Source organism: Manis pentadactyla, chromosome 9, assembly GCF_030020395.1.
Source record: "Manis pentadactyla isolate mManPen7 chromosome 9, mManPen7.hap1, whole genome shotgun sequence".
In the NCBI taxonomy this organism is placed as follows: domain Eukaryota; kingdom Metazoa; phylum Chordata; class Mammalia; order Pholidota; family Manidae; genus Manis; species Manis pentadactyla.
The window spans coordinates 6,464,445-6,490,967 of NC_080027.1; the positions used below are offsets into that span (position 1 = coordinate 6,464,445).

General features: G+C 40.4%; 1 protein-coding gene across 16 annotated transcripts in view; it reads left to right on the plus strand.

Moving 5' to 3' along the window:
* The window catches only part of PPP6R3 (protein phosphatase 6 regulatory subunit 3), a 150,147-nt gene that overhangs the window by 91,856 nt on the left and 31,768 nt on the right, over nucleotides 1-26,523 (plus strand). For 6 of the 16 annotated variants that reach the window (XM_057506682.1, XM_057506674.1, XM_057506676.1 and 3 more), the window contains 8 exons: nucleotides 6,512-6,641; nucleotides 7,918-8,028; nucleotides 8,789-8,941; nucleotides 10,912-11,061; nucleotides 12,557-12,621; nucleotides 15,252-15,367; nucleotides 16,855-16,940; nucleotides 23,800-23,886. In XM_057506682.1, the coding sequence (XP_057362665.1) occupies nucleotides 6,512-6,641; nucleotides 7,918-8,028; nucleotides 8,789-8,941; nucleotides 10,912-11,061; nucleotides 12,557-12,621; nucleotides 15,252-15,367; nucleotides 16,855-16,940; nucleotides 23,800-23,886 (898 nt within the window). The remainder of the gene's footprint in view (nucleotides 1-6,511; nucleotides 6,642-7,917; nucleotides 8,029-8,788; nucleotides 8,942-10,911; nucleotides 11,062-12,556; nucleotides 12,622-15,251; nucleotides 15,368-16,854; nucleotides 16,941-23,799; nucleotides 23,887-26,523) is intronic. The other 10 variants (XM_057506678.1, XM_057506679.1, XM_057506677.1 and 7 more) reach the window with 4 other exon arrangements.

Sequence of the window (26,523 nt, forward strand, 5' to 3'; positions counted from 1 at the left end):
CAAAGACCTGAATGTAAGTCATGAAACCATAAAACTCTTAGAAGGAGCATAGGCAAAACTCTCTTGAATATAAACATGAACAACTTCTTCATGAACATATCTCCCCGGGCAAGGGAAACAAAAGCAAAAATGAATAAGTGGAACTACATCAAACTAAAAAGCTCTGTACATCAAAGGACACCATCAGTAGAACAAAAAGGCATCCTACAGTATGGGAAAATATATTCATAAATGACATATCCAATAAGGGGTTGACATCTAAAATATACAAAGAGCTTTCACACCTCAACAAACAAAAAGCCAATAATCCAATTTAAAAAATGGGCAGAGGATCTGAACACACTTCTCCAAAGAAGAAATTCAATTGGCCAACAGGCACATGAAAAGATGCTCCACATCCCTAATCATCAGAGAAATGCAAATTAACACCACAATGGCATATCACCTCACACCACTCAGGATGGCAGCATCCAAAAGACAAATAACAACAAATGTTGGTGAGGATGTGGAGAAAGGGGAACCCTCCTACACTGCTGCTGGGAATGTAAATTAGTTCAACCATTGTGGAAAGCAGTGTGGAGGTTCCTCAAAAAACTCAAAAGAGAAATACCATTTGACCCAGGAATTCCACACTCCTAGGAATTTACCCTAAGAATGCAGCAGCCCAGTCTCAGAAAGACATATGCACCCCTATGTTTATTGCAGCACTATTTACAATAGCCAAGAAATGGAAGCAACCTAAGTGTCCATCAGTAGATGAATGGATAAAGAAGGGGTGGTGCATACACACAATAGAGTATTTACTCAGCCATAAGAAGAAAACAAATCCCTCCATTTGCAACAACATGGATGGAGCTTAGAGGGTATTATGCTCAGTGAAATAAGCCAGGCAGAGAAAGACAAGTACGAAATGATTTCACTCATCTGTGGAGCGTAAGAACAAAGCATTAACTGAAGCAACAACAGCAGCAGACTCACAGAACCCAAGAAAGGACTAACAGTTACAAAAGGGAAAGGGACTGGGGAGGATGGATCGGAAGGAAGGGATAAGGGGCATTAATGATTAGCACACATAATGTAGGGGAGGACACAGGGAAGGCAGCATAGCACAGAGAAGACATGTAGTAACTCTATATCATCTTACTACGCTTATGGACAATGACTATAGTGGGGTATGTGGTGGGGACTTGGTAATGGGGAGAATCTAGTAAGTACAGTGTTGCTCATGTAATTTTATATTAATGATACCAAAAAAAGAAAAATAAATTAAAAGCTTCTAACAGCACTCTGCCAGCTTAGCTTCATTGGTGAATTCTACCAAACATGTAAGAATCTACTAGAATATAGAAGAGAGAACACTTTCCTACTCATTTCGTGAGGCCAGTATTGCTTTGAAACTGGACAAAAATATTACAAGAAAGAAAACTACCTAACAAATCCCGCAAGAGCTTAGATGCAAAGTTCCTGAAGAAAATATGAGCAAATTAAACCGGGCACTATATTGAAAGGGTGATATATCATGACCAAGTGTAGTTTATCTTGGGAATGCAAGGCTCATTCATCCCTCAAAAACCAATCAGTGAGAATGGCCAAAATCCAGAACATTGACAATATGAAATACTGGTGAGATTGTGGAGTAACAGGAACTCTTCATTTGTTGCTAGTGGGAATGCAAAATGCTGCAACCATTTTGAAAGACAATTTGACCATTTCATATATAAAACTAAACATCCTCTTTCCATCTACTCAGCTATTATGCTACTTTGTATTTACCCAAAGAAGGTAAATACTTATATTCACACAAACTTGTATAATGCTTACAATAGCTTTATCCATAGTTGCCAAAACTCGGAAGCAACCAAGATGTCCTTTAGTGGAGAAGTAGTTAAACTGTGGTATGTTCGGACAGTGAAATACTACTCAGCTAAAATGAATGACCTGTCAAGTCATAAAGAGACATGGAAGTACCTTAAATGCATATTACTAGGTGAAAGAAGGCAATCTGACTACAAACTATGGTTCCAACTATATGACATTCTGGAAAAGGTAAAACTGTGGAGTTAGGGAAAAGATCAGTAGTTGCCAGGGGTTTGCCATGGTAGGAGATGAACAGAGAGAGCACAGAGGACTTTCATGGCAGTGAAAATACTCAGAATGATACCATAATGATAGATACATTTCATCAAACGTTTGTCCAAACCCATAGAATGTACAACACCAAGAGGGAAGTGTAATGTCAACTGTAGACTTTGGGTGACCATGATGTATCTATCAGTGTGGGTTCATGGACTGTAACAAAAGGCACCTCTCTGGAGGGGATGCTGCTCATGGGGGAGGCTGTGACTGCCTGTGTAGGAGCAGAGGGTGCACAGGCAGCCTTTGTGCCTTTCCCTCATTTGCTGAGAACCTAAAACTGCTCTATAAAATTAAGTTTTAATGGAAATCAATCAGTGTGACTCAGATCAACAGTCTGAAGAAGAAGAACCATGTGATCACTTCATTAAATTTCTTTATGGTTAAAACCCGACAGCAAATTAGTACTAGAAAGGACCTTGGAAACTTAGAAAGCCCTCTTAAAGAAAAAAACCCATCACTAACCTGTTTCTCAATGGTCAAAGACTAAAACAGTATCCCCCAAAATCAAGGAACATGGAAAAGATACTCTCCATTACCCTTCCTCTTCAGCCTCATGCTGGAGGTCTGGGAAGGAAGGGGAGGGAGGGAGGGCTTGGGGGAGGAATGGAGGGGAGGGATAGAAAGGAGGGCATCCAGATTGGAAAAGAAGATATAAAAGTGAATTTGTTTACAAATGTCAGGATTGTCTTCATAGAAAATCCTAAAGAATATACAAAAAACTCCCAGAACTAGCAAGTAAATTTAGCAAGATAGCAGGTTATTAAATAGGTCAGTATTAGAAAGTTAGTTGCATTTCTTTATACTAGCAATGAACAGCTGCAATTTGGAGTTTTTATGAAGTACCATTGACTGGAGCACAGAGACAAATACTTAGATGTAAGTCTAGTAAGTGTGCAAGGTTTAATGCTGAAACCATTGAATACTGATGAAATCAAAGGTGACCTAAATAAGTGGAGAAAGTTACTGTGTTCATAGATTAGAAAACTCATTATTGTTGAAATGTCAGTTCTCCCCAACCTGATCTGGAGAATCAATATAATTCTAATCAAAACCCAAGCAGAGTTTTTTAGAAATGAAAAAACTAATTATAAGACTTATATAGAAATTCAAAGTAAATACAATAGCCAAAACAATTTTGAAAGAGAAAGACGAAATTGGAGTGCTGACACTGATTTAGAGCTACTTTAATCACTATAGTATAGTACAAATATAACTTTTTATATGCTCTATGCTCTGGGAAACCAAAACTTAAAAGCATCCATGTACCTTTCCAAATCTAAGTTCTAAATATAACATAGCGCTTCTTGCAGTTTCAACATGGTTTTTGTTTTGGATTTGGTGAATTCTTATATATATTTGGAAGAATAATATTACAGTATTTATTGATTATTTATTTTATAATTGGAAGTTTGTACTTCTTTATTCCCTTCATCTATTTTGCTCAAACCCCCCCCACCACCACCCTTATGCAACCACTAGACTATTCTCTGTGTTTATGAATCTGTTTTGTTTGTTCATTTGTGTTGTAGATTTCACATGTAAGTGAAATCATGAATTATTTGTCTTTTTTTGTGTGGCTTATTTCACTTAGAGTACTACTCTCTAGGTCCATCCATATTGTCACAAATGTTACGCTTTCCTTTTTTGTGGCTGAATAATATTAATACTCCGTTGTGTATATATGTACAATATCATCTTTATCCATTTATCTGTTGATGGACACCCAGGTTGCTTTCATATCTTAGTTATTATAAATAATGCTGCAATAAACATAGGAATGCACCTATTTTTTCAAATCAGTGATTTTGTTTTCTAGGGTAAATTCCCAAAAGCAGAATTACTGGGTCACGTGTTATTTCTGCCTTTAGTTTTTTGTGAAACTGCCATACTGTTTTCCGTAGTGCCTGCACTAATTTACATTTTCACCAACAGTGTACAGGGGGTCCCCTTTCTCCACATCCTCATCAACACTTGTTATTTTGTTGTTGTTGTTTTTATTAACCTTAGCCATTCCGAGTGGTGTAAGGTGATGTCTCATTATGGTTTTGATTTGCATTTCCCTATGATTAGTGATGTTGACATCTTTTCATGTGTCTTTTGACCATTTATATGTATCCTTTGGAAAAATGTCTACTCAGGTTCTGTGTCCATTTTTTAATCATATTAGTATTTTTGGTGTTCACTTGTATGAATTCTTTATGTATTTTGGATATTAGCCCCTTAGCAGATACATCATTTACAGGTATCTTTTCCCATTCAGTAGGTGCCTTATGTTTAGTTGATCGTTTCCTTTGCTGTGCAGAAGGTTTTTAGTTTGGTGTAGTCCCACTTGTTTTATTTTTGTTTCTGTTGCACAGAGAGCCATCCAGAAAAAAAATTACCCAATGCCAGTGTTCAAGAGCTTACTGCCTATGTTTTTTCTTCTAGGAATTTTATGGTTTCAGGTCTTATATTTACATCTTTAATCCATTTCAAGTTTATTTTTGTGTATGGTGTAAGACTGTGATCCAGTTTCATTCTTCTGTATGTAGCTGTTCATTATTACAGCACCATTTATTGAAGAGACTGCTTTTTTCCCATTACATATTCTTGCCTCCTTTGCTGTATATTTACTGACCATGTAAGCATGGGTTTGTTTCTGGGCTCTCAATTATGTTCTGTTGGTCTATCGCAGTACCATACTCTTTTCATTATGGTAGCTTTGTAGTAGTATTTTGAAATCAGGGAGTGTGATGCCTCTAGCTTTGTTCTTCTTTCTCAAGATTGCTTTGGCTATTTGGTTTTTTTTTGTGGTTCCACACAAACTTAAGGATTATTTGTTCTAGTTCTATGGAAAATGCCACTGGTTTATGATAGGGATTGCATTGAATATGTAGATTGCTTTCAGCCAAGAAATTTTGAGTACGACCAATGATATAGATTGCCTCTTGCATATTACAGTGGCTCATTGTTACAATAAATACAGCAGTGTGATACTAGTTATATGACTTGTTAAACACCATGGATATTGACTATTATATGTAAGTCAAGGCGGGTCCATAAATGTTTATTAAATGTGTATTGGATGAACAAATAAAATCTTATATGAATGTTTAAGGAATTTTCAGTGTATGGTTTTGTATGATTTTTCACATATATGGGGAAATGTAGATTGTTCTATAAATGTAGTTTAGAGAGTGACTGTCCACTTGGGGAAAAAAATCATGTCTACAACTGTTTTATATAAAAAATAAATTTCCGGATGAATTAAATTTAAAACACTAGAGGAAAGTGTGCAGAAACTCACGGAATTAGGAGCTGCTGTAAAGAACTTTAAAGCATGGTTTCTTAGAAACTAATGACCAAAAATAAAAATTATATTTGGCCACATAAATGATTAAAATGCTTGCAAATGAAAAAACACTATAATCAAACCAAAAGGCTTTTCCCCTCCCCTTCTCCCTCATCCAGTAATCGAGTTTCCAAATGCAGTTTCATGGAGCTCTGAGTTAGAAATCACTTACACATGTAGAATATTTTCAAGTAATAGTCATAATCCTCACTGTCTAGGTGTTAGCTCTGTGCCAGGTGGTGTTCTCAGCCCTCTGTCTGTATCAGCAGTCCTTGGAGAGACACTCTAGAGGTTCCCATTTTCCATATTAGAGCAAACAACTGGTGAGCAAACCTGGACTTAGGCTCAAGCAGGCTCAATCCATCGGCTACATGTTTTTGCACTCATGTCCAGTTAACACACTACTCCCTAGTGTATCTTTTTATTTGAACTGCATATCCATGTTTTTAGGCCCTTCCTTCCTGATGTCCTCTCCCCCTACTTTGAGGACCCCTTTTCCATGTGCTCACTCACAACAATTGGGATTTGGGAGTCTCATTCCACTTGTAATTGTTTTCCTGTAAGGAGTGGGTTATAATGAGTATAGATTGAGCTTTAGGTTAAAAAGTAACTTAAGCGTTTTAAGTAGGAAACTATATTGATCTCCCAAGAAAAACTGTATAGAACAAATAAGGGTCTGCTTATTACTATCATCCTAAATGGCAGGCAGATGGAATGCCCTTCATTTTGGGGATCACATCTCCTTTTACGTTCCAAATTTTTGGATTAGAGACCTGCTGTTACTGTAACAGGCACAAGGAGCCATAAGGTTTAGGAGAACGGGAAAAAATCACACATAATTTCTCACTTCTGTAGGCCTTGGATTTCAGGTCATGTTGGCTGATCCCCACTGGCTTATGCCCTGTTTCTATCCCTCCAGAAACGTTAGCATAATCATTATATATTTATATAGTTATTACGTATATACCTACATGCTGATATGGAGCACTTTGAATGATTTGTTTTAAAATTATAGTAAGTAAAATTAACTTGCTTTGTTTCAAGATTTGAAGGCCATATAGAGATCTGCCCACCAGGCATGACTCATTCAGCTTGTTCAGTCAACAAGAGTGTTCTAGAAGCCATCCGAGGAAGACTTGGATCTTTCCATGAACTCCTGCTTGAGCCACCCAAGGTAGGGCAGCTCCATGGCTGGCCAGCTCAGTAATTTAATTTTAAACAGTTGTGAGGAGGTACATGAACCCTGTGGAGTAATAGAACTGGCTGTGACCAGCAGGTAGAAAAGATACTGAAAGGCACACTGACAGTTCTGTTCATTGATTTTGAGCTAGTTTTTATTTGGCTTTTATCTATACCTAATGTCTAAATTGATGAATGGGGTAGAATTAAAATTCGGCAGAATATGTCTGCTTGGGAAACATCTTTTTATTCTTTGTTTCTATGAATTCTGGGTACTTACATGTCAATAAAATCAACAGTTTTCTTCCCATAGCATGTTATTTTCACATCTTCAAAGTAAAGTAAATCTTACAGGAACTGATCTTTGAAATTGAGATGTCTTATTTGGAGTTGGAGCAGTGTGGAGTCTGATGGACAGATACCTTATTTAAGAAATAGTTGGTTAAATATGACTTGGAGTGTTAGTTTGTCCATAAAGAGCATCCACGTGCTAACGTACAAATGACTGTTCACTCAGGCAGGCCACTGAAAGCAGAAAAAGCAGATGGTGAAGACGTTCAGAAGAGGGGTGTTTACAGTCCAAAAGTGGTTTCTTCTGCTACACTCTGTGCCCCTTGGATGGGTGCAGAGGTTTAGATTAGGGTAAGAGGCTCCTGCTTTTGGGACCTATAGGTGGAAGACTCAGTTCTGTGAGAGTTGTGCTGCCAGTAGCAGGTTTGTCTGGCCTTTCTCCTCCTGCCCTGTGTCTTTGGACATTGGATCCAGCGTCCCAGCCATTGTAGAGCATATCTCTGGAATACTGTGTGAGTTACTGGGAATTTAGTGTACTCCTTTCTCCCTTCTAAATTAGATGTTTTTTTGTTTATTTAAACATTTGTGGAGGTGGGAGCACTGAATAATTTATGTCCATTACCCAGAAAGTCTAGTTCAGCTTCCCGATTGTCTCTTTAGATGACTGGTGGCTACGAGTGAGCCAACAGTGGTGCCGCCTGGGCCATGTCATCTTGCTGCGTTCAGCTGGGGCCAGACGCAGACCAGAGTGTTAGGCGATCACCCACAAGGAAGGGGCCTCTATTGGTGTTTAACAGTTAACAGCCAGTGACATCCTTCGTGCCAGACCTGGGAAGAACAGGAGAGGAAAGAAGGGATTACTTAGGAGAAGAGGAGAGAGCATCACCCGTGGAGGCTGGAGGAGAGGAAGGAGCTGAGAGAAGGGTGTGTGGCCAAGGGCCCTGACCTGTGTCTTAGTGGCCTACCTGTCTTCTTTCTAGGTGGACAAAAAGGCAGCATCTAATGTGGATTCTCACAGTTGTATTCTTCTTGGCCCTGCTTCAGAAGTAAGGCAGTGTCTCGTTTGGACTTCCTCTCTTTTACTGCTAGGAGTGAGTGAGTTCAGTTTGTACCTGATTTTACTATATAATGTGGTGTGTGTAGATAGGTGAAGCTTTCTAAAATATCTGTTCATCAGAGCTGTCTTACATAGAATAAGACGGTGGGCCTTACCAGTCCATTAAGCCTCAAGGAGCAGGAGGGCATGAGGGTGCTGCCAGGGCTGGGGGCTCTGAGAGGGGTAGCGTCACCACCAGGCTGTAACATGTCACCCTTTCCTGGCAGACTTCTGGAACTCAGAAATGTTCTCTGTCTTTTGTGAATTCAAAATGTAGAAACTCCCTTCATGAACAAGAACAGTTTAAGGCTAATCCTGTTTCGAGGTTGTGATCCAGAGGCAACTTCTGAGTTTGCACTTTTATCTCAGTTTTTGCAAAGATTGAGAACTGGGTTCCAAAGCCACTTGGAACTTCTCTTAGTTTCTTAGATTTCTGGTCAGGTTAGGAATATTGCTTTTTTTTTAAATGGACTTCTATAGCTTTCTGCTTTCTTCCTGTGGCAGTTTGAAATGTTGGAGCAGGGGGATACTTGACATCTTATAAAATAGTCCAGGGATATTATTTGATTTTTTCCCCTTTGGTTATTTTGTCATATCTTAAAGATAGCAATAGCACTTCTGCATTTTCCTTCAGATGAATTCAGGTCAAATTGTTTGCAGGGTCAGTTTACCTAGAGTTATATCTTAGTTCATACCCCTACACCCTTTTGTTTGTTTACTTAACTGGATTTAATTGGAGAGCTTTTCTTCCTCAGAAAAGTGTGATGAAGACTACGTGGGGTGTGCTGGACCCTCCTGTGGGGAACACCCGGTTGAACGTGATTCGGTTGATATCCAGCCTCCTTCAAACAAATACCAGTAGTATCAATGGGAACCTTATGGAGCTGAATAGCATCGGAGTCATATTGGTAAGATTTCCCCTGAAAGACGTCATTTGCTCTTGGTATTTTTTAGATAATTAATGTAAGTCACAACCTCACTCACAGTGCTCTGAGCATAAATGGTCTTTCATATAGTTTTGCCTTGAGTTTATCATCAATTTTGAGTGGTTTTAATTTTTCAGTAGGTATTTATTGTTGCTGTGTGTAAAGAACTTTGTTAGAGAATTTCAAAGATGATTAAGACAGACTTTTTCATTGAGAAGCTCAGTGTGTATGGCAAAGATGTTAGAGTGGATATAGTCAGGGCTTGTATCAGCAGTAAAGTGACCCTAATTAATTAGCAAGGGGGCAGGCCTTTGTCTTCTTTCTACTGAGCTGTGTCTGTATAGTGTATCTGAGAATGTATGTAGTCCTTGGACTCCCAAATTAATAGCTGTTAGTCTGCTTGTCAGTGGAAGAGAGAAGGAAGAGGCCAGTTAATTCTGGACTTCCTGACCGAATTCCCCAGTTCCAGGGTTTGTGCTTAGAATCCACAGGCCCAGCCTTGCTTTATCCTTCCTGCCACGCCACAGCACGGAAGACATGGAGATGAACATTTAACAGATTTCACAAGACATCTGGCCAACACCATACATTTGGGGGAGTTCTGGGGCTGTTTCAAAGGAGGATCTGGGGCTTTGCTCGCTAAATCAAAGGCATTGTAATGTGCATTTTATATACATTTCTCATGTGATCCTGAGTGTAAAGCCTCATGTGAGAGAGAGTATCTGTTTTTCAGATCATGCCCAGAGAGGGGAACATTCCATGGCTAGTAAGTGCTAGAGCTAAGATTTTGAATTCACATCCAGTTTCAAACCCATGAGTGCTCTATCAACCATACTGTTGTGCTTTTTAGTGTCATTGAGATATTTTTAGTTCTGTTTCAGCTTTGGGTTAAATGACGTATGAGTATAGGGCATAGAGAGCAGGAACATTTTGGAGAAAGATGAAATATGAAAGGATTACGGTTTCTTTGGTAGCATAACCGTGTATCTGAGGAGACATAGCTTTTGCCCTGTCCTCTGACTGGTATACCCTCCTGTAGTCAGGAGGGTATACCAGTAGGTATGACCTGTAGTCAGGAGGGTAATGTTTTACTCCCCATTTCTGGGAGTCTCCCTGAAGTCATCAGTTACGAGTATATAGCTAATGTTAATTCAGTCTGTCTTAATCTTTAGAGCTACTTTTAAGTGCTGACAGATTTGGTAAAACTCCTCTAACTAGATCAGTAACCATTGCTGTTTTCATTTTGAGATTAGATAACCAGACTGAATGATACCCTGAATATATACTTGAACTATGCATTATAAGCTTTCAGGAGTCATCTTTTCTCTTTGTGGGACTTTTACCTTTTCAGGTAATTTGGAAAACATTTCAGGATGTTCCCCTGTCACTGCCTCTCACACCTCCCTTGTTTTGCTCCCTTGGCTGAGTTTTGAATGCCTGAGTGCTAACTCTTCCTGGGGTGTGAGCGCCTCCCGACTGGGGACATATTTTTATCTCTGCCTTTGCTGTTGCACCCGGCACTATGCCTGCACAGAAGGCATTGTCAGTACATATTTGTTAAATCAAAATGAGATTCTCAAAGATCTCTTTGAAAAGTATTGGAAGTTTACTGAACTTACCTGTATTAGTTACTTTGAAAACAAAAAGCTACTCCCTTTCTCTTTGAAAAACTTAATGCTTGTCCTTTCTTCATATGTTTATTGTTGGTCTCTCCTAGAGTCCATGCAAATTCTGGCATGTTGGTTGGGTGAGCAGATATGCTGTGTAGTCTATGAAAGTGATGTTTCAAACCTCCTTTAAAATAAACTTGTGTTCCCTTTTAATTAGTCCTGTTGAACTAAGAGTACATCATTTTTTACTTTAAACCACTATTTGGTAAATGTATGAAAGTAGTGTCTTAAACACATTGAGGTAACTGAATAAAAGAAGGCATTATTTTTCTTTTTTTACAGGACATGTTCTTCAAATATACATGGAATAACTTTTTACACACACAAGTGGAGATTTGTATCGCACTGATTCTTGCAAGTCCTTTTGAAAACATGGAAAATAGCACAATTACTGATCAGGACTCCACTGGTGACAATTTGTTATTGAAACATGTAAGCTTCCTTCATGTCTTTTTTCTGCCACTCCTGGTTATAGCATTTTGCCACTTAAGTGTGAAATAAATTGAAGTTTTAAGGGCATGAAGTTAAATTTCAGAATCTAACTATTTAACTTACATTCATTGCAGTTTTAACCAATGATTCTATAAATCAGGTCAAGTGGCTTGCTTATTCGGTAAAATCAGTAGATTTGAAGATTGAGAAATCTTTCAGAGATTAAAAGAACCATAACATTTTAAATGCTGTAGAAAACATTTTACAATATTTGGCATGCTGGAGTTACCATTTCTGGTGCTGAACACAGGATGGAAAGTTGGGAGCAGTGAGTTCTGCACAATGTCAAGCAGACCTCTTCTTTTGGTCTGTTTTCTGGTATTAAACATGAGGCGGCATTTGTGGAGTATAACAATGAAGCAAAACTGCAGGAACAAAACAGCAGCAGACTCACAGACTCCAAGAAGGGACTAGCAGTTACCAAAGGGGAGGGGTGGGGGAGGGCGGGTGGGGAGGGAGGGAGAAGGGGATTGAGGGGTATTATGATTGGTACACGTGGTGTGTGTGGGTGTCACAGGGAAGACAGTGTAGCACAGAGAAGACAAGTAGTGACTCTGGCATCTTACTATGCTGATGGACAGTGACTTCAATGGGGTATGTGGTAGGGGGGTCTTGATAATATGCGTGAATGTAGTAACCAGGGTTTTTCATGTGAAGCCTTCATAAGAGTATATACTTTAATAAAAAAACAAAAAAATTAAAGATTGTTTCAGGCTGCTAAAAATAAATACATAAACAAAATATGTATTTTTTATATATATATATGAAGCAGTTATACTAAATCAGTCTTCAGGTTTCTTCTTGCCCTGAAGTCTTTGGTTGTATGAAAATCTCACTCACGCTGGGTTACTTCCAAACTTGGAAGACAGGAAAGGCTAGCCTGGAGTGACCAAGTGGGTGGGGAAGACAGGTGGTGACTGAGTACGGCTGGCACTGCGCCCGCTCCAGGGCAGCCACGGCACTTCCAGTGGCTTGCAGAACGTGGGCAAAAGCCACACCTAATTTTAATAGGAATGCAGTAGTTTTAGTACATCTGGAAGTGAGTGTCGCTTACAGAGCACAAATATTTCTGCAGATTAAGAATTAAATTTTATTCATTCATTATAATTTTGGTTGTGCTGTAGATTACTGAGCCACATTTTCATAGCTACTAGAACCTGGCATGGCTTTGAGTCAGCTGTGCCCTGGCAGCCGCACTTGAAATGCCATCATTTTCCAGTAGAGGCAGTGTCCTGTCTTGAATCCCTGTAGTGTCCGAAAGGCCTTGAGGATCCTTACTACCACACTGCATGTGCTTTAGCCAGTAATTGAGAGCTCTTGTTAGCTCGCAGGGTTATACATATCACTATTCTGTTTAACTAGAGTTCTATTTCACTTGGAAATTTTCACCCTGACATTTATATAAATGTTAACTGAAATATTCCTTTTTATTCAGCTTTTTCAGAAATGTCAGTTAATAGAACGAATACTTGATGCCTGGGAAATGAATGAGAAGAAACAGTAAGTAAATTTTTTTTTATAGGAATTCACTTTGATTTTTAATTTGAAGAAAGTATCCTCCCATGCCCTAGTCAAGAGAAGAGTGAAAATCATTACATGATATGGTCCACTTAACAGTTAGAAGTGATTCTCTCGGGACTGCAGATTATTTCACTGTAACAAATGTTTTTCTGGTAACTTACTTTTACATTCCCTGCCTTTCTACATCTCTTGAGGTGGGGAGACCAGGGGTCTGAAGTGTCCTCACCTCTGTGCTGCCTTTGAAGCTTCCTGTTCCTTTTTGAATGGCTGTCTTTCTGAGAATAATGCAGAGCTGAAGTAAAGAGGTGTAAAGGCCTGTCTTCTTTGATGATGCTTTAAGTGAGCACGTTTGTCATGGTCACCGCATGTTTTCATTATAGAGAAGAAGTGCTTTGGGCATAGAACTAGAGAGGGATGTTGCCTTGTATTTTCTTTTCAGCAGTTCCCGTTAGCTGATTGGCAAGCTCTTTATATGAAGTCTTAGTTGATGCGTACAAGTAGCCTTGTTCACAGACTTCAGTCATGATGGTGGTGTCTATGCCAGCATTCTTCCATAATGCCCCAGGAGCTTCTGTGCCAGCCCATAGTTGGCAGGCAGGTGGCGAAGGGTGTATTTGGAAAACACTCTCAAGGCATGCTTCTTGTAAGTCAGGATTATTGGGGTATGATTCTTGTAAAATGTCACCTTTTTTGGTGAGCATTTCTAGGAATTCTGACAACTGCATGCAGTTGTGTAAGTACCACAGTCAAGACAAAGAACATTTCCATCATCCTGAAAAGTTGTTTCATGCCTCTTCATAGTTGAATCTTTTCCACTGGCTCTGTGTCTCTGTTCTGAGTCGTCTTACAGCCCCCAGGAGAGCATGGGAGGTGTCAGCTTTATTTTGTGAGACTTGGGCTTTTTTACATTGCTCACTAGGTACTGATGTGGCTCTCATTTGACTCTGTGGGAATGTGGCATTTAGTGGGAATGTGGCAGGGGCCAGGTTGGTAGAACTCACATATGTGCTTCCAAATGGAACTCCCCTGGTGTGGGGGTGCTGTGCATGGCCAGACCAACATCCCTGGTTGTGTGTCTGTGCTTTGGGCCCTCCCTGACTCCCTGACTCCTTTCTCTCTCTGCCTGCTCATCTGTCCAGTGCTGAGGTGTCCTATGTGCTGTGCTCCCCATGAGCTGCATTCTCGGGAGGTCTGGCTGTTAGTGTTCCTCTGTCTGGAGGGGTCCTAAAAGAGATCTTCTAATGTTTCCTTGTGCCAGAAGCCTCCAGGGGATTGGGGCTCCTGGACCAGACACCTTGCAGATGGGCCTGTTTACCTGAGGCTGGCGGAGCATGGTGGTGTCCACCTAAGGAGTTGCTCATGAGGCGCACTCAGGTCTTGGGATCTTACTGTGAATCTTAAGGGTCGCTTAGCCACTCAGTTGACATCAGCCCTATGCCTTGTGACCCTTCACTATCTCCAAACCTGCCAAGATTATTGGCAGGTATTTTATTTGCCAGGCAAGCTGTCAAGCAGAGTATGGCTTTCTTAGTGACTCCTGAAAGGTTCTCCCTTTAAGCAAATATCTCTTCAGTTTGTGCCCTCCATCTGAAGTCAGAGTCCTTTTTTTCATAGAAGTTGAGGTCTTGGCACTTGATAAATGGTCAGGCAGAGAAATCACAGTGATGTGAAAAGTTTGTCTGAATGTAAAGATGGATTATGCTTGGGAAGATCAGACCCTAGGTGAGGGAGAGGGGTGAGGAATAATTTGTTTTCCAAGGGATGTGTGGGCCGAATCCCAGTTGACTACCTCTCCTCTTAGGCTAAGTCCTCAAAATCAGCCAATATTTTAACTTGAGAAATGCCATTGGTAGACAGTTATCTCTGCTAGTTGATTGATATGATTAAAATTTGATGTTTTTTAGCAAAATGAACCAGAATTCTCAACTCAGTTCCCTACAGTCTGCTTAATGTCTAAAAAATAGTTTCACAAAAGATTTATTAAAGGAAAGTTACAGAAATATTAGGTATTAATGAATGTTTGGGGTTTTGTTTTTAAAGGTAATATGTTATTGAAGATTACTGGTTGGTTTGTATATTTGAATAAATTTCACCCTATTGAGTGAGGCTGCAATGTGTCTTTGAGTAGACAATTTCTGTTGTTAACCCCTGCCCCCTGCCGTGGCCTGGTCATATTCTGGCACTCTCCTTTTCTGTCCATTCCCATTTTTAGAATAATGAAGTCCACTGTATTTACCAGGCTATTTTGCCACTGAAGCTGAATACAGTTGATACTTGAATAACATGGGTTTAAATTGCATGGGTCCACTTATAGCACAGGTTTGTTTTCAATAACTATATTGGAAAGTTTTTTTGGAGATTTATGACAATTTGAAAAAACATTCTGTAATTTTATTGTAAGAATGCTATATATACTACATATCACATATCAAAGATGTGCTAATCAACTGTTTATGTTGTCATGAAGGCTTCTGATCAACAGTAGGCTATTAGTAATTAAGTTTTGGGGGAGTCATAAGTTATACTGGGACTTTGGACTGTTGGGGGTTGGTGCCCCTAACCTCTGAGTTGTTCAAGTCAGCTGTATTTGTCCTTTACCCCCTTGTCAGGGCTGAGGGAGGAAGACGGCATGGCTATATGGGACACCTGACGAGGATAGCTAACTGTATCGTGCACAGTACTGATAAGGGCCCCAACAGTGCATTAGTACAGCAACTTATCAAAGGTAAGTGGCTTATGGAATTTTAACTGTGGTTTTTGTTGGATTGGGGAAAGGATTTAAGGATAAAGTGGATGTATTCGTAGCATTTTTAATAGCTATCTGTGGAGTTTCTTTATGTTTTGCAAATTATCTGGAGATTTGGATGAGGTTCTTGAGAATGTGTTTAAACCATGTAGTTCTTTGCTGTGTCTCCTCTTACTTCTGCAGTCCTTTTATTAAGTATTGGCAGGAATGGCTGAGGCCATCATGCTTGAGTTGCTCACTTTCATTCTCAAAGAACATTGCTCAATAAATCATTCATTTGAGCTTCAAGTCCTCATAGGCTGGCACTTGAGCTATAATTACTCTTTTATTTTCTTCTGGAGGGCCCTATATAACCTATGGATTGATTTCCTTTAACTGGGATATCAAAGCATTTATCAGCATTTTTTCCATATGTCTATTACTAAAATGAGGGATATTGACTCGTAAAGGAATCTTTTCTGTAGTAGTGTTTAAATGTAGTCAGCCCAAGGTTACTTGGAAGAAACCATGTGGATGCCTTTTACATTGGCACCCAGGCCATGTCTCTCTCCTCTAAAATGAGAGCAGTAAGAGCTGTGTGTACTCTGTGGTTTGTACCAGCAGGATTACTAGTCCTGCCACACGCTCTTAATGGGAAAGAACTTTTAACCTCTGTGGTACAGAATTCCTTCATGGTAAACTTGCCGAAAATCATTTCCCAGTCTGTGCTATTTTATCTTTTAAGGATGTTTGTGTGTTCAAGAGGCTGTTACCCACCAAATATGCACTTAAAAGCATAGTTGTTTCCCTCTGATGGAAAAATTGGGACTTCCCCACCTATAATTTTGCTTCTTAGGAGAGGCATAAGCCAGATCATCACAGAGTATTTTATATGTCTTTTTCTTTAAAATTTCTCTAGATGGTAGAATTTCACTATTGCCTATTTATCCATATGTTGGCCTATAACACAAACATTTAGGAAATACGATCTTTGAGCAATTTGAGAAGTCACACTGGATTCCATGGGACATCCATTGGCTGTCTGCTAGTCAGAGTATCTCAGGAAGGTGTGCAGTAGCTGGCATTTGCAGCATTTCCCAAACTTGTATGACCGTGGAAAAGGCAGCTTCCCGCCAGCCTTAAGGACTGCTTACCATTCCCAGGAGACTTTGCTGGAAACATATTTTCCAGGTTAAGTTTTTAGGCAAAGATTTTTAAAAGCTTTATTAAATTCACAGAGCTGCTTATGACTTTTGGCAGCAAGTTTGGACCATTCAGTGAATGTTTCTGGTTCCTGGAAGTCCTTGGGGATTGTGCAAAGCTTCCCAGCTCCATTCTTCTAAGAGCCAGGCCCTCAGCTAGTAGGGTGTGTTTGCCTTCCCTGAGCTGAGTGGGGTGGCATTCTCTTGTGTTGCCTGTTTATTTATTTGTCCGTGTGTAGGTCATTGTAGACATAATAATTTTTTTTTTCTTTTCTCCCTCTGAAGATCTTCCAGACGAAGTCAGAGAGCGATGGGAGACATTCTGCACAAGTTCCTTAGGAGAAACTAACAAGAGGAACACGGTAGATCTAGTAGGTTTTACAAGGTTACGTTTCTATGATTTCAGTGCTCTGAGCCTCTGCTCATTTATTCAGAAAAATGTGAAAGCTCTTCCATTTGTCCTGGTAATTGTGGACCAAAGATAAGTTAATGTTTCTTTACCAGAAAGAGAAGTCAGTGTTCACAGTATTCTTGTTGATTTGTCTAGTCAGTTTCTAATTCCTGCCTGAGATGACCGAAGTGTACAAAGAAGCCACTGGTCCCTACTTGCCACCACACCTAGCCTCCCTTCCCTGCAGTGCCCTGCTCCTTGAGCCCATAACCAAACAGCCTCTGGCCGACTTCTGCTCCGATTTCTGCTCCATGGGGGCTGTTGCCTTATGCCTCAGATGACCCCGTCTGGTTAGGAAACCTAAATATTCCTTTGGATATTTTCTACTCTTACTGAGTTGAGTTTACCCTCGTTTTAGATCATTCTCAGTGGGGGGGAAATTTTGTTAATGACTTTGAAACCCCAACTTTAAAGTCTTTAACACATTGGTACTTTTAGCCAGGGAATAATGGCATTGATAATATTTTTAAAAATTATATTGGACTTTGGAATGTATTCTTTGTTTTGTTTTGCCTTTTTTTTTAGTGCAGTAAGTTTTGAGGTAAGTATTGCTTTTGTTTTTACTTTTAAAGATGAGGAAAAGCCATTTCCTTTCATAAGCACCTGCTAGCTAATAATCAAGTTGGTGCCCTTACCTCTTCATGGAAGTAAATGTGTCAGGCATTTAATTCTGTATTTGAAATTCAGAAATGCAGTCTTGAATTTCTAGTACACAGTAACACCTTGAATATTAAGCAGTCAGATACCTGGGCAGCCTTACCTGATGATAGCAGAATTTAGAAACAGGAGGGAAATGGGCTCTGGCAGCTGCAGAGGCATCCCTGGGTCATCCTATGTCACACCCCTCAAGAGCCTCTTGCCTCCTACTTTGTAGATAGTCTGGAAGATTTTATTATCTTTTTCTAGACTCTTGACAGATTAAGATGTGTAAAATGATGGGCTTAGTAAGTATTAGGAGTTGGAAGAATTTTGAAGTTAAAAGAGATGACTAAAAGAGGTGAGTGGGGCCGTTTTATAAAACCAGGTCTCCTGGCGCTCAGTCTGTGTGTTGCAGCCCAGCAGAGAAACTGGCCTTCGCTTTGACAGCCCTGAGTCATCGAGGAGACTTAAGTGATTTTTAATGAATATATTATCCACCTTAGATCGTTTTTACCCCCAAATTGGTTAAAATTCTAGATAATTGGGATTTTTAAAATTATCCTTTGACTTCAAAGGTAGAAGTCAACCATGTCCAGTAGTTACCAGGATTTTTTAAAAAAAACTTCTTTAGCTGTGGTAATTCAAGTAGATTTCTCTGGTGAGCAGTTCTTTAGAAAGAACTTCATTACTGTTGAGTTAACACTCAGCTACTTTGCATGATGCAGTAAGCATTCTGGTCTGCGACTGTGTGAATGTTTATGTGTGTCTACGTAGAGGAGCGTGGCACGCAGTGCAGTATGAATGTGCAACCCTTTGGGTTCAAATCCACCTAGACGAGTACACTTGTGCTGAAAGGAAAGCAGCACAGAGCCCACCTACCAGGATGGAAGCTCGGTTTGCCTTTGCCTGCTGCACTCTGTGCCATCATAGTTGGACTGCATGAATCATCTGCAGTAAAACAGAATTGGAGAAGTTGGCTTATGAAGCCAAAGAGGTCAGATTTACAGAGCCCTGTTGACATTAACTGTATCTCAGTGGCCGTTGAGACTTGCACGTTGATCTCTCAAGACCTCTTTAATTTCTTGGCCCCAAATACCTAATACTAAAATACCACCTCTGTTTAGTCTTTCCAATAAGAAATTTTGCTCTTTAGTGTTTTTAGGGACACAGGTGTTCTTCCAGGTTTTTAAGGATGTGTATACGTTAACCCTAGGCCACCAAGGAGATGTTAACTGCAGCTTCTGGGCCCTTCACTTTTCTGCCCACAATTTTTCAGGCTGTAACCCAGTGTGGTTTGGTGCCACATTCCAGAGAAAATGTGCTGCTGTGAATATATTATAAACAACTTGGTAAATGCAGTGGGTCTTGCTCTTGAAAGAATGTCATACAGAGTCATGTAGTGTGAAGTCCAAATAAAAGCATATTTCTCTTCTGATGGTTTCAGGTGCATTTATCACTGAATTTGGCAGTTAAGTAATAGATTGCCTCTTCTCTGCCCCCATCTCTAAGTAGACAGATTAGATTAGATACACTGCCTTGACTTCATTGATTTTAGATTGTCTCAGATACCTCTCTTCACTTCAGGTGTTTTCACAGGACTTGAGTCAACCTGTGCTAGTTCATCACCTGAGTTAGCACAGTGTTGCATTGCCCTGGCCTGTTCTTGTTTTTCTCCTCACAGCAACAAGTCATTCATTGATACACCAAACACTTACCCATCCTACTGGCTGTGGGCCTGAGGACTTACTTGGTTGTGTAGGATACGCTGTGCCAGCCCCAAGCTCCTGGCATTTTTCTAGAGCAGCATCTTTTTCGGGCTCCTACCCCTTCTAGGCAACATTTCTTTTTTAACTCTTCTTTTTTATTTTTTTTTATTTTGGTATCATTAATATACAGTTACATGAGCAACATTGTGGTTATTAGATTCCCCCCATTATCAAGTTCCCACCACATACCCCATTACAGTAACTGTCCATCAACATAGTAAGATACTATACAATCACTACTTGTCTTCTCTGTGTTATACTGTCTTCCCCGTGTCCCCCCCTTCATTATGTGTGCTAATCGTAATGCCCCTTATTCCCCTTCTCTCTTCCCACCCACACCCCCCAGTCCCTTTCCCTTTGGTACCTGTTAGTCCATTCTTGGGTTCTGTGATTCTGTTGCTGTTTTGTTCCTTCAGTTTTTGCTTTGTTCTTACGCTGCACAGATGAGTGAAATCATTTGGTACTTGTCTTTCTCTGCCTGGCTTATTTCACTGAGCATAATACCCTCCAGCTCCATCCATGTTGCTGCAAATGGTTGGATTTTCCCTTTTCTTATGGCTGAGTCGTATTCCATTGTGTATATGTACCACCTCTTCTTTATCCATTCATCTACTGATGGACACTTAGGTTGCTTCCATTTCTCAGCTATTGTAAATAGTGCTGTGATAAACATAGGGGTGCATCTGTCTTTTTGAGACTGGGCTCCTGCATTCCTAGGGTAAATTCCTAGGAGTGGAATTCCTGGGTCAAAAAGTACTTCTATTTAGAGAATTTGAGGGACCTCCATACTGCTTTCCACAATGGTTGCACTACTAGGCAACATTTTAATTAAGCTCTTTCTGAGAGCTTGGAAGTACCTCAGTCTTTTGATCCTGTCATGCCAGAGTGTATGCCCAGTAGATTCACATATTGCTTATGTTTTTATGTTGGGAGTTTCTTATGAATAAAATTTGGTGTTTTGATTACATCTAGAAACATCTGTGTTTTGACAGAGCTCCCAAACTGTTAACTTAAGTAAGGATTTAAATAGAGTAGATTTAGATAACATAGGAAATGCTTTTGTGCTGACTTTGGAAAATTGAGTTTGTTTCATTCTCTGCCTTCCTCTCCAAGGGGGAGAATGTGTTTCTGAAGGTGTGGGTGCTTCTCTCTCGTTGTGGGTGAGAGGAGTTCATAGAGGCCTCCAGATAGTAAATGTGCATGTATGGATTGCCTAGAGAGCTAGCGGGTTGGGGTGGAGGCTCTCGAGAGTTGGTGTTCCTAAGCAGCTCTGGCTCCTGTGGGTGCCGGGGGCCCAGAGTGGGACCACACACACCAGAGGAAGGAATAAGAGGGGTCACTTCCGTATTTCACTCAGAGATTAGCAGTCAAGTCATGCTTATGATTTTCCTTAGCAACCCAGTCAGCCAAGGTGAAACACATACTTTTCCCTTTAATAAACAGCAGTTTTATTATGAAAAAAGATAACCTCTCAAAAACTTTTTTTCACTGCAGCATTATGTATACTATCTAGCTTGGCAAGTGTGTTCCTGTATACTTGTTACTTTTGTCAAAGCTGAGGTGCTATGTTCTCATGTAGTAATTTATTAGTATTCATTAATTGAATGAATATTTGAGTGGCTGCTATGTACCAGACACTGAGGACATTGTACTAAACAGGACTGGCAAGAATTCCTGCCTCAGTGGAGGTGGGGAAACCAAAGGATTGGTGACCTCTGGGGAAAGGAGGGAGTCAGAGCTTTGGGGGCAGATGTGCAACTTACATCGGGCAGTCTTCTCACTGAGACGGAGCTCCGTGAGCACATTGTGTAGAAGCTTTAGGGACATGAGGAAGAGTGGTGCACAGACCCGAGACGGCGTCATGGCTGGTGTGCGCAGAGGTCGGCACGGCATCCAGAGCAGCCGTCCCAGAGCCGGCTGGGGAGAGAACGGACTTGAGGTCTGAGAGGCTCTGCAGGCCAGGCCTCACAGGGCTTTCGGTCCACACAAGCCCCTTGAGTTATGCTCTTAGTGAGATGAAAGCCATTAGATTGGAACTGAAAAGTGACATAGTTTGATGTGTATTTTAAAAGATCACTGTGGCTGCTGGATTAAGAATAGACTGTAGTAGGGCAGGGCAAGAGGTGGGAGCAGGGAAGCTGGTTAGATGCCTAATGGAGCACTAACCAGATGAGAGAGACTCCAGGCTTGTGCCAGGGAGGTGGTGATAGACTGGATGAGAAGTGATGGGATTTAAAGTCACATCTTGACAGTAGAGTGGACAGATGTCAGAGGGACAGAAGAAACAAGACGTCTTAAGATTTTAGCTGAGGAAGAAGAATGAAAGTGGCATTTACTAGATGGTGACACCTCAGAAGGGGTGTGTTTGGAAGTTTAGATCAAGGACTCTGGTGGCTGCATCTGTGTGGTGAACTAGTGGGCTTCCACTGAGCCCCTAGTAGGGATCACATTGTCTCTTTAGCTCATATTCTCAATAATGATTCAGACCCTATATGGTGTGGGTGGAATCAGAATCACAGCTGTTAATAACATGCCTGCAGAGCATGCATACATTGTACTATTAACAACTTTCTAAAACAGTTTCTTTTTGGAGAAAAAATTATTTTAAATACTTCCTAGAATTGCTTTGAGAATACACATTAAGGAGAATATGTAAAGGGGTCATGATGTCTGGCACTAGTAGTTGCTCAATAAAAGCTAGTTTCTTTCTCATCTTTAGTTAGTAAACTGATAAAAATCTTACTTTGTAGCAAAAGGTAAAAAGTATGAGTGAGGATGCATTGTATTCCATTTGAACTTAGACAACAAGAAGACATGCTGGGAGCAGCCAACTCTTCTCTTATTTAGTTCACCTGGTTTACTCTTTGAATTGTCTGGTTCAGTGGCTTACCATGGGTTGCACTCCTAAAATACACACTGGTTTTGGGTGATTCTTGCACCAGCTTGCCCCCCAAGTAGCTCAGTGCTCCTCTGGATCCACTGCTGGAGACCTGTTCGGCTTGCTCTTGACTGTAGTCACCCTGTAAGGTGGCTGCCGCCGTGACTGAGCAGTGTTCTCCCGCCCCCCTTCTGCGTTCTGGCTTGGCTCTCCAGGAACATCCCACTCTCCACATCTCTTCCCACTAACTCAGTAAAGCACCAATGTTACAAGCAGGTTCCCTTCACTGATTGCAAATTCTGCCTTTGATTTTATCAGGCAGATTCAAAATGAGAGTTTGACTGCAGAGCAGGAATTAATGGGAAGTAGTGGGTTATTCAGTTGAACTTGGTTCCTTTACCAAAGATGATCAGACAAAGGGAAAAGAGATTGATTTTATTCACAATTTCATAAGCCATACCACATACAGACCTGTTTGGGTTCTACTTTGGGCTTCTTGAACAAGTGTGTCAATATCACAAAGCAGACCCGGCCAGTGGCTGTAACTCTAGGCTGTTAGGCACAGCTTCTGGGTTGATAAGTGGTGGCCCCATGATTCCGCCTTGAAAGTGCTCTGTGCCCAGAACACTTCTACACTAAGTACAGGATGGTTAACTCAGAAAATAGTGTCAGCCACCCTTACAGGTATAGTGCTTTTTCTAGACTCTTACAGGCCGTTCCTGTTTATAACTTGCTGTGTAGCCATTCTTGTTACCAGTGCTGTACATAGTCATATGTATATTTTCATTTCGAATTGTTAATACATTTCCCACTAATATTGTGTGTCATTTATGAATTAATAAAAATCACTTACCATGAATTGGCAAGCAGTTCATGTTTGTATTTTTCCTTAGTTAATGGAAGTCGGTTGTAAGTTCTGAGAGCAGGGCATGCATTTTAAGGGGCAGAAGATTTTAGGTCTTATGAGCAGGGACTGTTGACTCAAGTAATATCTAGCGCTTGTGTACAGTGTGTGTCATAGAGTGGGCAGGAAATGCAAGAATTGGAAGCGAAATGGTTATACTTAAACGTGACCTTTCTGGGGGCTGATCAGTGACCCCTGGGATTACAGTTTTACCCTTCGTGCTTGGCACATACACATAATTTTTCTGTTTTGTCTGGGCTGTTACTTCTGCCTTCCCTTTGGAAACATTTAATTGGGAATAATGATCAAAATCACGTAAAAAAAGCTCTTTTCTTACCTGTTCTCTGGTGATATTTTTAATGAAAATACCACAAGTGGCCAGCAGAAGGACAAGGAGCCAGCCCGTCTTGTTGAGAGTGAAGTGCACCCTTGAATTATTGGGTGGGTTTTACAACTTAACTGTTAAACATATTTTTGTTCTTGACGCTGTTACACATTGAGAGAAAAACTAAATGTGTTTTTCCATAAAAATGCTGATACAAATGTCCAAAACTTTTCTGTTAAATAGTTTTTTACATTTCTATGCATATAGGTTACAACCTGCCATATTCATTCATCCAGTGATGATGAAATTGACTTTAAAGAAACGGGTTTCTCACAGGATTCTTCTTTACAGCAAGTGAGTCATACCTAAAGCTTTGCCTTTTGTCTTTATTTTAAATGCTTAGTCTAGTTACCATTTATGAATTAGCTTTGGAGTCAGGTTATGCATTAGGATGAGATTTGGGGTTACTTGTTAGGCAAAAGACTTAATACAGGAGTGTTGGGTACATGAGAGGAAGATTTCTATTGATTATATGTCAGGAAATGTTTCGTACTTGATAACATTGATGAGTTGGGTAAATTTTCAGACTTGAATGAACTGAATTGTTTAGTAATAAGCATCTCAAACACTTAGTCAGGACCATGTCTTGACGTATCAGTTGCTCTGGTGTGGCAATATAATTAATGTCGTCACCTTCCCACCTGCACTAAATGTTGCTTGGCTTCTTTTTTCTCAATATTTAAGCCTTATCTTTTACTAGAGCCAGGATACAGCGTCTGCTGGTTTTGCTGGCCCTGTCTTTTGACATCCAGGTAGACTGTCATACTCTGGTATAGGTTGAGCTAAGCTGTTGCTTGGTTTTGATACTAAGGGAGTTTAACATTCACATTTCCAGCATAGGGCTGAAGGAGCATTTGAGCACTTGGCTGGCTTCTCTTTTGATGCTGCTACTCTTTCCCAGCCAGCCTCCCCAGGTTAGGGGTGGGGAGCAGTCAGCCCACAGGGGGAGCTGTTGAGCAGCAGGGCCTTCTTACAGAGGGCGGCAGCCCCTCACTGCCACCCCCACCCCCCATCTTGGCTTGCTGTTCCAGCAGCACTAGCCACTCAGGATGCCCACCCGGCTCATTGTAAGCTCCCAGGCCTCCATCAATCCTTTCTTGATTCCAGGGTTCTCTGGTATTGCCCCAGGAAGCACTTTGACACTTTTCTCCACTGAAGCACCTATAGGGTATTGAAATAGTCCACTCAACCTGTTATGAACCCCAGTGCCACCCAGTGCTCCACCCCAGAATGAAGCTCGATGGTGTAAAATGTAAAGTATCAAGGTGATTTTGTACCTATAGCTCTAAGATAAAGACTGCCCTAAACATCTATTTGTAAATAAGCTAATAAACCTAGAACTTTAGGTTATTGGCTTGACCGATGAGTAGTTAAACTTAGGTATCTGGAAAGAGGATCCCCTTACTTCTTTCCAGTCACAAAACTGCCTCACTAAAATTTTAGACTTCAACCAGGCTCCTAGCCATGTGGATTTTACCCACTTTATGTAACTCTGTAATAGTAGGAAGAGTAATTCTTTTCTGATTAACAAGCTTCTGATAAATTTTTCTCTGCATGTTTAAACTATAAACCAGACATGGATCATTTTGAAAATAAGATGCTCCAAAGCATTTTTTTTTTTTTTGAGAATACAAGTCTAGGTTATTTAAGAATTTCATGATGGTTCCATCATAATTAGAATATTAGTTGGTATATGTCAACTTCAAGTTCTCATTCACATTTGAAGTTAGGTCTCGTAGAGAACTTAGGGCAGGTTGTTTAACAGGCTTGCCTGACCATGTCCCCGTGGGGCCATATTTGGCTCGGGGAGTGCCTTACAGCCCGGATTTTGTAGCCACCCACCCTTCCTGGTTTCCTCACTTGTGATGTCTGACTCATCTTACTGTGTCTGGAGAGTTAGGGCTGATTGCCACATACGGGCTCCCTGGCACTGATCTGACTGCCTCCCACCCCACTTCCAAACAGGCTTGCTTGCAGGCAGGACAGGGGAAGTGGACTAGGAGTGTCCATTGCCCAGGTGGCCCCACCGAAAAGATTGTTCTAATAAAATGGTGGGCTAACTTCTCAGTGACTTAAACAGTCGCTGGCTTTGGCCAGGATGACAGACAGTTCTGGGAAGTGTGGGTTTTTGTTTTATAATTAAATGTTTCTATTAATTACACAGCCATATGGTGCTTTCCATATTTGGATTTCTCAAGAGTCCAAAGCATTTTTTATAAAGCATTAAATAGAATACAGTAAATCTTCACTTATTACATGGGTGTAGTAAGTCTTGATAGCTTTATTAGTAAAAATCATATTTGAAACCTGAAATTCATTGCTAGTTTGTGTCTTCCCAAAAGCTGTAACAGACTTAGAGGAGTCAGAGCTATAATGGTACTACTGAGGACTTGCATTTGTTGGCTTTCTTTTTCCACTACACTACTACCCAGAGGTTGCTGGTGTCTGTCAGTTGCTACACAGGTGCACCTCAAGAGATACCGCGGGTTCAGTTCCAGACCACTGCAGTAAAGTGAGCATTGCAGTAAATCAATCAAATGATATAAAAGTTATGTTTACACTGTACTGTAGTCTATTAAGTATGCAATAGCACTATGTCTAAATAAGTAATGTGCCTACCTTAACTTAAAAATACTTTATTGATAAAATGCTAACCATCATCCAAGCTTTCAGTGAGTCATAATCAGTCATCACAGATACTGTAACAGATATATTATTAAAAATAATTTTCCAAACTATGACACAGAAACACACAGTGAGCAAGTGCTGTTGGGAAAATGGCGTTGATAAGCTTGGCTCAACGAGCAAGATACCTTCAATTTGTAAAAAAACACAGTATCTGTGAAACACAGTAAAACATTTATCTCCCTAGATAGGTGATGCGAATATGTGTATACATATGTTTGCATATCTGTGTATGTCTGTCTGTAT